This window comes from Pseudochaenichthys georgianus, chromosome 22, assembly GCF_902827115.2.
Source record: "Pseudochaenichthys georgianus chromosome 22, fPseGeo1.2, whole genome shotgun sequence".
Classification (NCBI taxonomy): Eukaryota; Metazoa; Chordata; class Actinopteri; order Perciformes; family Channichthyidae; genus Pseudochaenichthys; species Pseudochaenichthys georgianus.
In genome coordinates this window covers 25,856,037-25,868,066 of record NC_047524.1, presented here as the reverse complement: position 1 = coordinate 25,868,066, position 12,030 = coordinate 25,856,037, and the positions used below count along the sequence as shown (strand labels likewise).

General features: G+C 46.1%; 1 protein-coding gene across 1 annotated transcript in view; it reads left to right on the top strand.

Annotated features, from left to right (window-relative positions):
• LOC117468095 (thyroid peroxidase-like) overlaps positions 1 to 12,030 on the top strand; it is a 53,631-nt gene that overhangs the window by 22,456 nt on the left and 19,145 nt on the right. The window contains exons 4-6 of the mRNA XM_034112076.1: positions 6,231 to 6,360; positions 7,379 to 7,508; positions 9,998 to 10,489. Of these exons, the coding sequence (XP_033967967.1) occupies positions 6,231 to 6,360; positions 7,379 to 7,508; positions 9,998 to 10,489 (752 nt within the window). The remainder of the gene's footprint in view (positions 1 to 6,230; positions 6,361 to 7,378; positions 7,509 to 9,997; positions 10,490 to 12,030) is intronic.

Genomic DNA, 12,030 nt, shown 5'->3' with positions numbered 1-12,030 from the left:
GGGAGGAGAGAGGCGCTTGTGAATTGTTGAAAGAGAGGGGTTTTAGGTTGCCATAAGGCTGTTGATGGTCTTATGTATCCATTGGTTGGTTTTGTGGCACATTTGTAACGCTGTGCCAACTTGGGCAAGCACGCAGGCAAACTTGAGCGCACACAGGGTGGAGAGGTGGAGTGAGGTTGAGCGATGGAGAGAAAGGGAGAGAGAGAGATTGAGCAAGGCAGAGAGCCTGTGCAGCGGTCTGCTTGCGGACAGAGCAGGAGTTTGTGAGAGAGCCGGCTTGAGAGTAAATTTCTCTTCAAAATATAATTGATTGCCAGCTGACTTGCTTGCTGGTTGGTAACGTAGGCCTAACTGATTTCTACTAATGTGCCTGCATCTGGCGCTGAGTTGCCATATTTCTTTCGTGAACCACTAGCAAGAGTAAACTAACTGACAGGCTGCTGTGCCGCATCTCACTCAAAAACCCACGCGACTCAACCCAGCGAAAAACAAGTCTTGCGCGCAGCCTTTCATTCAGAATTTCCTAGCAAAATAAAAAAATGATATTAAACTAATACAAAAATAAATATTAGGACAAAGCCCTACAAATAACAACAATAAACATAATAATAAAACAATAAAAATGTGGTATTCAGCCCTGATTAAAACAACAACGGGCCCAAATCCTGGATGGGCGGGCCCAAATCCTGGATGGGCGGGCCCAAATCCTGGATGGGCGGGCCCCATGGGTTGGCAGCTGTAGAACCGCCACTGCTTTCAGGTTAGCAAGATTCAATTTGAAGTTTTCTAGTGTCCCCTTATTTATAGACGCATTCATATTTCAAGCTTTTGGAATACCTATGTTGTAAATGTTGTTAAGAACTCAGACACTTAGGAGGTAGGACCCAATTGCACGACCCGGGAGACAGGTAAAGTATTGGTAAGATACTTTATTTTCCAAAACAAAAAGCAAGATGAGCAAAAAATGGTCACTTTCAAATCTCTAGCTGAGATGACAAAAAACAAAAAAACAAAATAAAAATCGCTGAGGAACAAAACTTTACAATAGCACGAAGAGAACATAGACCTGACTATGGCAAGAGACAAGACCTTCCATGGCAAAAGACAAAAACGAACTGACAAGGAACACTGGGAGACTGGGGAATTTAAACACTGGGTAACAAGACACAGGTGGGAACAACCAGGCTGACACTGATGAGCACAGGAGACACAGAAGGGGTGACAGGTGAAAACAATCAGGAAATTAGACACACCAGGGAAACTAACGACAGACAGGAAACCCTAACCCTAACCCTAACCTTGACGGGGAAGGGGTAGCAATAAAGATAACACCATTAAACAGTTACACAACATAACATAAATAATATCGATAGCAGCGTCCCTTGCAACCACCTTGGTAACAATGAAAACGTCGCGATTTCCTGAAGTAATCTTCGTAATAACTAGCAAACTAAAGATCATGTACATCCACTGCACATATAATCTGAAATAACAACTCATATTTCTCTCATCAAATGACATCAAAACGCATTTTAATGGCCAAACTAACTTTAAAATAGGCATTTTCCACCGAGAATAAAACGAAGTTCGGCCATGTTTTCTTTTTCTGCAGGGAGAAATTTGAAGATCACGTGACATAGACGCCAGCCATTGGAATGAATGGTGAAAAAAAACGGGGTTTGTCAAACAGAGCACATGGTGTAGTCCAAACGATAGCTGGGGATTCTGGGTAGTGTAGTGTCTTCTGCCATCCTTTACTCAGAAAAAATATTTGTTTCTCCGAATCGAAGGGGAAAAATACAAAAGCATTGCACACAATTTAAACCTATCAATGTTGTGTAATTAACAAGGATAATCTAGTGTTTTTTAGTCGATGAGTAGTGCAGATATCACTGTAGAATCAATCGACAGTAAGAGGAATACTTACATCCGGGTGTACAATTCCCCGTTATCCAATGGGAATGGACGCTCACATTGCCTTTAAGGGCAGCCGACACAAACGAATGCCGTGCTTCCATGAGCGTCAAATCCCGACGCAGATGGGAATACATTGCAATCAGTTGAAAGTTATTTGTGTCCCTTTATGACGCTGAAGGAGCCTAGGAGCGTCACAATTGGACGCCACGGACACTGACCAAACGTCGCTCCTGGACGCTTGGGAGTGAGAGTGTGTTGTGTTAGCACACAGCTGAGTTTCCATTCCCCAGAACATTGTGTTAATGGACAAGCCCTCAGCCGTGGGGCCGCAGCTATGAAGCTGTGATACTCTCTGGTGATCCGTTCCGCCGCAAAAACTCCCCGCGAAGGGAAGATTTGCCCATGGAGGGTTGACACAGAAAGGGCCGATTATTTACTGAGGACCCTGAACGCATCGCCGCGCGCTCTTGTGTGAGTGCGCGCTCCACCCTAACGGTACGTCCACACAGCAGCTTTTCAAAAACCTTGAAAATCTTGGAGCTGGGCGTTTCTGACAGCTTGGGGATTTTTTGCGAGCAATGCGACCAACAACCAATCACATGAATCCCCGACATACAAAGCAAAAAACCCCGGGGATTTTATGCGAGCAATATATATATATATAAACTCCCCAAACAGGCGAAAACCTACCAGTTTCACCCACTGTCTCTACCACCTCCCTCCATGCCTGGTTCCTCCGGTTTGTATCCCGTTAATAGTTCTGGTCGTAAAGAACCGGGTGATTTGCTACCGTAATTTCTCGTTTGGAATATGAGGAAATTAACTGCGGTCTGGTTCCCCCTGCTTGCACGCGGTTTGATTGGCTAGCGCTTCTACTGTCAGATTTGCATAAACGTGTTTGATTGGCTAGCGCTTCCAGCTCAGCTTCAAAAGTTGAACATTGCTCAACTTTTGAATCCTGGAGATCCTAGACATCCTGGAAATCTTCGCTTCGCTCCCCCACAATGCAGTTCGGCGAAAAGCGAGGCAAAATGACGTCATCCCCATTCAAAGTCAATGGGCAGTGAAGCGTTGGAAGCGGTGGAAGTTTCTTCTGAAGCTGCTGTGTGGACGTACCGTAATGCTGTTCTCACCACTACGGTAAACAGCATTAATCAGAGTCTTTATAGGCGTAATGTGTTTTACTAAGGTCCCTGAACGCACCGCCACACGCTCTTGTGTGAGTACGGGCTCCGCCATAATGCAGCCTTTACCACTACGGGTAAACTGCATTGGAGTCTTTGCTCTAGGCGTAGTGTGTTCTCTGACAGCAATACGCCGGCCATAATGTCCCTGTACCCGCATAGCGCTCTCCTTTAGATAGCACTCCCTGCGGTTCATCCCTCTCATCTGCGCATGCCCACTAGCCACCTCCTTTACAGGAGCTACAGCTGGGGCAGCGAATGGGGAATTTGTACGGTTAACATTGTGTGTAGGCCTAAGTGTAGCCTTTGTGGAAACAAAAGACACTTAGATTTGGATACAGATCAACCTCATTCTTATTAGAAAACGTAGTGATCTGTTCATTATACAGGGAGGAGGCGGGATTCGCCCCCTCGTCCCGGGCGGAGGGATTTTCTCCCCCCGCCAGTCAGATCCGTAAAGACGGAAAGCCCGTCCCCGTGAGTGCCGGTACGCCGGTTCCACGGGGTGGGCCGAAGAGGTGGATGGCGCCGCGGGCACGGGATCTCCGTGCCGGCACCTCTCCCTTCGTCTCACCTATCTACTGAGGTATTTGAACGCACCGTGGCCCGCCCTCGGGGGAGGGGGGCCGCGCGCGCCGTCACAATGCCGTCTCTTTGAAACGGACATTATGGGGAAAAGTGCAATTGTGGAGAGATATTACTGAATGCATTTTTCCCACACACACACCTCACTCCAGAACTAGAGTTTACAAACGTAAAACACCGTTCTCCTGCGGGGGTCCCTGAACGCACCGCGGCCACTCTCACGAGGGCCGCGCGCCCACGTATTAACGCTGTATTTCCCATTGCAACGGTGAAATGCATTAATCGGAGCTATTATACCAGGCAAGGTTTGTTTTCTGACAACAGCACGCCGGCAATAGCGTCTCTTGAACCCGCACAGTGCTTTGACATCACTCGGTTTATTCCACTCAAGTGCACACGCCCACCTGCTGGCTCCCTATACTGGGGTTTACAGCAGGGGCGGGGAGTGTAGGACAGTGTTTCTTCCGCGAGGGATGGGCAAGAAGCAGCTACGCTGCGACTAATCCTCATCCCGTGAGCAAGGAGATCGATCCAAAGAGCCCTTCCGTAAACACGGGGGCTCCCAGGAGATCAGCACGATCCTCTTTGGAAAGTGCCACGCGGCGTGATATCCCAGGGACATCACACGGCGGGTAGCGGTGGCGGCCTGTGATGAAGTAGGGTCGACCATATATCACGTGAAGCCACTGAGCACCGGTCCCCAGGGGAACCGGGCCTGGGGCAAGGCCCGTGGACCAAGCTACTTATTCGGCCTTGCGGCCCAATAATCGCTCTGACCTGGTGAGACGGGGGCATCTCTAGCAATAAGTGAGTAGCCCACACACCCGCCGCCATGATCATCAACCAGGGAGAGTACAGCCCTGGGCGGTGGACTTCCATGGACGCCAGACCCGGAAGGAATGGCGAACGTGAATGGCACCGCCTCGGCCATATCCTGGTCCCCCAACCACTCGAAGCAAGGTGGTGGGGATCGGCGCCCGCTATTTCAGCCAGGGCACGAAGAACAGGCCCGGGTCTCTAGCAGTGGCGACTCCCTGGAGGTATGATAACTCTTTCTTCTTCTTCTTCTTTCAAATGTCTCAGTCTCTCGTGGAATCACTTCCGCTGCTGAAGAGAAAAGGATGATAGTCAGGAGGCGAGGCCTCCTTTTATACGGTGTGATGCGCGCGCATTCAGGTAGGCCCGCCCAAGGCCGGCTACGTCTATAGAAGTCTCAGTGGGAGAATGCTTGCATAGAGGGTAGTACCCATCGAGTCCAGTAGAGGGCGGAGCCTGTGAGAGATATAACATGACAAGGAGAAAAGCAAAACACCCACTACCAGACGCACACAACTAAAAACGTGACACAACACAAGAATCGTGACAAATGTATTTTCTTTTTAATTTACACATGACATCTATTGCACGTCTGTCTGATAGGGATCCTCCTATGTTGCTCTCCCTGAGGTTTCTTCCATTTTCCCCCATTAACTGTTGGGTTTTTCCCTATCAAATGTCAGTGTCCAAGGACAATGGGTGTTGTATTCATATTCTGTACAAACTGTAAAGTCCACTGAGACAAATGTAAAAATCTGTGATACTGGGCTATACAGTTGCAAGAAAAAGTATGTGAACCCTTTGGATTCTCCACACATAGCGTTGTGTGTTCCTTCCAAACAACTCAACTCTGGTTTCATCTGTCCACAGAATATTTTGGAACATCCAGGTGCTCTTTTGCAAACTTCAAACGTGCAGCAATGTTTTTTCTGGACAGCAGTGGCTTCCTCCGTGGTGTCCTCCCATGAACTCCATTCTTGTTCAGTGTTTTACGTATCGTAGATTCGTCAACAGAGATGTTAGCATGTGCCAGAGATTTCTTTAAGTCTCTATCTGACACTAGGATTCTTCTTCACCTCATTGAGCATTCTGCGCTGTGCTCTTGCAGTCATCTTTACAGGACGGCCACTCCTAGGGAGAGTAGCAACAGTGCTGAACTTTCTCCATTTATAGACACCTTGTCTTACCGTGGACTGATGAACATCAAGGCTTTCAGAGATACTTCTGGAACCCTTTCCAGCTTTATGCAAGTCGACAATTCTTAATCGTAGGTCTTCTGAGAGCTCTTCTGTGCGAGGCATGGTTCACATCTGGCAATGCTTCTTAAGAATAGCAAATTCAAAACTGGTGTGTATTTTTTATAGGGCAGGGCAGCTTTAACCAACACCTCCAATCTCGTCTCATTGGTTGGACTCCAGGTTGGATGACTCCTGACTCCAATTCGCTCTTGAAGAAGTCTTTAGCCTAGGGGTTCACATACTTTTTCCACCCTGCACTGTGAATGTTTACATGGTGTGTTCAATAAAAACATGAAAACATATAATTTTTTGTGTGGTATTAGTTTAAGCAGACTGTGTTTGTCTATTGTTGTGACTTATATGAAGATCAGAACACATTTTATGACCAACTTATGCAGAAATCCAGGTCATTCCAAAGGGTTCACATACTTTTTCTTGCAACTGTATATAAATAAGCTTTAATTTAAACTTTGCTCCGTCACAATGCTAGGACTGCTCTCACGGGAAGACGTGGAGCTGATTGCCGAGCTGTCTCGATGTCCTCCTGTGACACATCCAAACATCTGTCATCAAAGTCACCTCAACAAATACAGCTCCATATCTGGCCTCTGCAATAACAGGTAACTCTCCAATTTTTGGTAAGTCGAAGAGGCTCGACTATATTGTTATAAAGGAATAAATATTGTATTAGAGTCCACACAGAATCTTCGTGGGACTTAATGAAGGAGGTTCTGAAAAGTGATGGGATGTAGAAGTCATGTATCCCATGTTGATGTTGTTGATTTTACTGTGTCATACACAATGTGCACCCAAAAGGCAAATACAACGTATTTTAATTAGCAGTTTATGAATTTACGTAGAAACTGCATATTATGCTTCTACCCACCACTGGGAATTACCTTACGTTTTTGCGAAAACCTAATGCCTGTCTGAATTACAACCAATTGAATGTAAACACGGGAGACCTTTTATTATTATTTTTGTTATCATTTAGATGTTATTGTTAATTGCAGATACACTGTAATAAGTAAAACAGTGATACGGTGCAAAGACAATGCTCACACACAAAACAATGGAATTAGGGGTGGGGGAGGAATGGCAGTGTCATTTTATTTTATGAATTGTGATCCCATTTAACAACTAGTGTAGCCATGGGAACACATGCCTGTTCATGGTCTTTCAGCAGTACATTAAGTATTTTTCTTGCCACAGTTCATGGTCTACTCCAAAACAGAAAACTTACTTTAATTATCATTATTTTGTTTATTTATTTTTTACATGACTCACTATACCTGCCCCCAGAGTGAACAACATGGGTTCAATAGTGGCTTCTTTCTTGTTAGAAAGTAGAGCGGCCTAGATGATGTAAGTCCAGAAATGGCCTGATAGTAACTGATCAAATGTATGTATTTCTGTATTAATATATGGCAACATAAGACACAGGACACAAAACCAATTTTAACAGCAAATTCACACATTCACACATTCGCAATTAGTTACCTAGCATATTGATAAAAATGTAGTGTTAGAAACTCCTCATGACCTTTTGGAAGGAAATAAATGATGTTATATTTGTTGATGGCATATTCTGTTTGTGCTGCTGTATTTTGGGGAATGCTTCATGATTCTTTTTGTCAGGCAAAATCCTCTCAGGGGAGTAGCCAGCACTCCCTTGGTCAGGTGGCTTCCAGCTGAATACGAAGACGGAGGGAGAGAGCCCAAGGGCTGGAACCAAGGACGGCTCCATAATGGATTCCAACTTCCCCCGGTAATCTGCTCAATTCTGGTCCAGCGGACACAAAAAGTCTTGGTGGAGACATTAGAAAGTGAAGCGAGCTCGCCCTGCAAACCCAAGTTAATGTAGCTTTCTATTTCTTTTCCTAACCTGTTTCACAGCAGATAAAGTCCACTAGCAGAAGTGTGTGAGATGGCACAGATTACAGTTTCATTTAAATATTGTGGCCTTTGCTTTAAAAGACACTATTTCCCAAGCTATAAAAGTATATTTCCAGTCATGGGGATAAACAGTGTAACGGAAATCAAACTGTTTTGCGGGGTCATTTGGGGGAAGAAAATATTTTGTAACCAGCACGTAGTTTATCTGCATATAAGAGGTAAAAGGTATCCAAAGTCATTTATAAAGATTATCTAAATGAAGTATTGGCTAATACATGTATTGAATTGAATAAGTACTTTTTTAAGTAGATAATAAGGTTATGAAAGAAAAGAGGCTTGCATATCCAACTATGACTTTTAGTAATGTATCAATTTCTCATAGAGGAAAGAAAATGACATTAGTACCACAAAATAAGGCCATAAATAATTGCATAAATACATTCTGAAATGAATGCATGCATGAATAAATAAATGTAAGATGATTATCAAAAAGGGGTGATTGTCATCACCCCTGACATTAAAAATAAGTACTTGTTGTCATCCAAAACAATATAATCTTTCTGTTTTAACAGCCATGGGAAGTCAGCAAGAAAATAATGAGGAGCTCGTCCAAACTGAAGGACGATGTCTATTCTCACATGCTAGTGGAGTGGGGCCAGTACATCAGCCATGACATGACCATGACCCCTCAAATCAAAGGCGGAGCCGGCCTTTGGAGTGATGTGGACTGTTTGAAGACATGTCAAAATGTGCATCCGTGCTTTCCCATTGAGGTAAGCACAACAGTCCTTGAACATTTTCATTTTTCTTGTTGAGACTTAGATCAATAACGGCCTCACTAGCAAGGACCATACAGTATGTCAGTTGAAGATGTATTCACAGGACATATTGAATGTAAATGGAAAGGGATAAAAGGATGAGAGATGACGCCTGTCAGTCTGGTCTGAAGGATGAACTGAAGCCAACTCAGAGGAGAGACTTGGGGTGGGAGTTCGGTCTCATGATGTGTTTCTGCCCAATCTCAATAGGGGCACCAGGCGTACCAGGAACAAGATAATAAGTATGCATAGAAAGAGATAAGGGGAGACACGAAGAGGGGATAAAGGGATCTACGGTAGGGATGCAGTGATGAAGGGTCAAATGGATACAGGAAGGGAGGGAAGGGTGAAGGTTTGAAGAGATGTTGTGAAGCAGGGATGAAGGGTTAAAACGATAAATGGATGAAAGATGTAAGGAGAGAGTGATGACTTGATGGATGAAGGAAGGGAGGGAGGGGGAGTGAAGGGTTGAAGGAGGTGTAGGGAGGGAGGGAAAGGGATGAATGGTTGAAGGGATGTACTGTAGAGAGGAAAGAACGGACAGATGTAGGGAGAGAGGGATGAAGGGAGGGAATGGCTGCACAGTGAAAATGGTGAAGGGTCGAAGGAATGTAGGGAGGGAGGGGTTGAAGAGACAAAGGTATGTAGGGGGGAATAAAGGGATGTAATGAAGGATGAATGTGCAACGGGATGATGGCAAGGCAAGTTTATTTATATAGCACCTTTCAACAAAAGGCAATTCAAAGTGCTTTACAAAAAATGAAAGACATTAAGAAAGTAGCATTTAAAATCAGTCATTAAAAAGAAAAGATAATAAAATAAACATTAAAAGAAAAAATACATGGATAAAAGTTCAAGTGCAATCTAAGATATGAATAGTTCAATTAAAAGCAGCGACAAAAAGAAAAGTTTTCAGTCTGGATTTAAAAGTAGTCAGAGTTGCAGCGGACCTGCAGGTTTCTGGGAGTGTGTTCCAGATATCTGGAGCATAATAACTGAACGCTGCTTCTCCATATTTAGTTCTGACTCTGGGGACAGAAAGCTGACCAGTCCCTGAAGACCTGAGAGATCTGGATGGTTCATCATTTAGCAGGAGGTCAGAAATGTATTTTGGGCCTAAACCATTCAATGCTTTATAAACCAGCAGCAGTATTTTGAAATCTATTATTTGACACACAGGAAGCCAGTGTAAAGACTTCAGAACAGGAGTGATGTGATCCACTTTCTTAGTGTTAGTGAGGACTCGAGCAGCGGCGTTCTGAATCAGCTGCAGCTTCCTAATAGATTTTTTAGTGAGACCTGTGAAGACACCATTGCAGTAGTCGAGTCTACTGAAGATAAAAGCATGGACAAGTTTTTCCAAATCCTGCTGTGACATTAGTCCTAGATATATTAGGATGAATGAATGTTGGGAGGGAGGGATGAAGGGTCAAGCGATGAATGGATGAAGGGATTTGTGAATGAAGAAACAACACAACTACATTGATCAGGAGTTGCTCTGGATGTTAACAGATTGTAACAAATGATTTCATGTTCTCCACAGACAGGTGAGTCTATCAAAGCTGCACGTGGCTGCATGCCTTTTTTTCGCTCCAACGCAGCCTGCGCCATCCATCGTGGCTCAGATATTCGACAAGCTCTGCAGCGACAGCAGATGAACGGCATCACATCGTTCATAGATGCTTCGACCGTGTACGGCCACAGTCCGAGGCTGCAGAGCTCCCTCCGTGACCTCTCTGGCCTCGATGGGAAGCTTGCTGTCAATGACCAGTTCAGGGATCACACAGGAAGAACATACCCTCCATCCGTTGCCAATCTGCCATCCGCCTGCCGCCAGGGTCCGCACGTGGAGAGAGTCGAGTGTTTCAGAGCTGGAGACAGTCGGCTGAATGAGGGTCTGCCCCTGATCTGTCTGCACACACTGTGGCTCAGGGAACACAACCGGATCGCAGAGGCACTGAAACACATCAACAGTCATTGGAGCCCGGAGACTATTTACCAAGAAACTCGCAAGATTGTCGGAGCACTGCATCAGGTATGTGACGAGCAGCTTAACATGTTTAAAAATATGCAAAAACAAAAACCTCTTTAAGCATTAAAGTATATTATTTAGTTTCCAAGTGACCTGCTGATTATGTATTTGAGTTATTGAAAATCGACAATTTAATTGCGTGCAAAACTTTCTTTTAATAGTGTGTTTTGCACTTTATGCAAGATTCAAGATTCAAGGCTTTATTGTCATGTGCACATTAGCTACAGTGTAGATATGGCAATGAAAACGATAGCTACGGCTGTAACTACGGTTCTATGAGTCCCGGATGACCGCCAGAGGCGGTGCTTTAGCACTGGATATGTCCATCATCTACATAGGCCGGCGTCATTAGTGGATCGGTTCCCAGAATCTTCTCGCGAGCACACAAGAATTCTGAGTGACCGGAAACTCTGGCGGTCATCCGGGACTCATAGAACCGTAGTTACAGCCGTAACTATCGTTCTATTTCGTCCCTAATGACCGCCAGAGGCGGTGCTTTAGCACTGGATGACTATACCAACCATGTCATGAAGAATCCGAACACTTGCTTACCCTAGTTGGAAGCAGCGGAGCTTGGCAACAGGACCACGCCCAAAGGATGGGGAGTGGCGACATTGACCCGGTAGAACCTGGAGAATGTGCCAGACGATGCCCACGACGCCGCAGCGCAGATGGTCTCCAGGGACACCCCTCTCAGGGCAGCCCAATATGTTGAGATGCTCCTTGTAGAGTGACATCTCACCCCTGATGGCGGGGGGCGGCCACTGGCCCCATAGGCATGTGTGATTGTATCCACAACCCAGTGGGACAGCCGCTGTTTGGAGAGAGCACAGCCCCTTCTCGTGCCGCCATGGCAGATGAAGAGCTGCTCTGACTGTCGTATATGGGCCGTAGCACCAATATACGCCTCGAGGGCACGCACAGGGCACAGCAACTCAGTTGTGCCGTTCTCCTGTGGGACATTAAAGCACGCCAGCTGGATAGGCCGATTGGAGTGGGCTAGCGGAAGCACTTTGGGCAGGAACGCCACGTTTGGCCAGAGGGCAACACCCGAGCCATCGGAGTTCCACCTCAGGCATGTATCACTCAGAGAGGGCATGTAGCTCTCCAACTCGTTTCCCTGAGGTCATGGCCAGCAGAAATGCTGCCTTCAGGGACAGCCACTTAAGCTCCACCTGGGCTAGGGGCTCGAAGGGAGGAGATGACAGGGCATCCAGCACTAGGGGCAAGTCCCAAGCTGGAGCCCTCGGGGTGCTAGGCGGACGCAGCCGTAAAGCCCCTCTCAGGAAGAGGGACAATAACCTGTGGCGCCCCACTGTGGCGCCGTCCACTCCCACATGACGGGCAGATATAGCAGCCGTATAGACCTTCAAGGTGGAGTGAGAACGCCCACTGTCTAGAAGGGACTGCTGTCTGGGCAACAGCGTACCTGCTGTCCCAAGGAACACGCACATTCTTGCCCCCCAGTAGGGGTAGAAAGTGCGTGAGTGCAAGCTGCACAGCCTGAAGCTCTAGCACGTTGGCATGGCATGCACCCTCCTGGA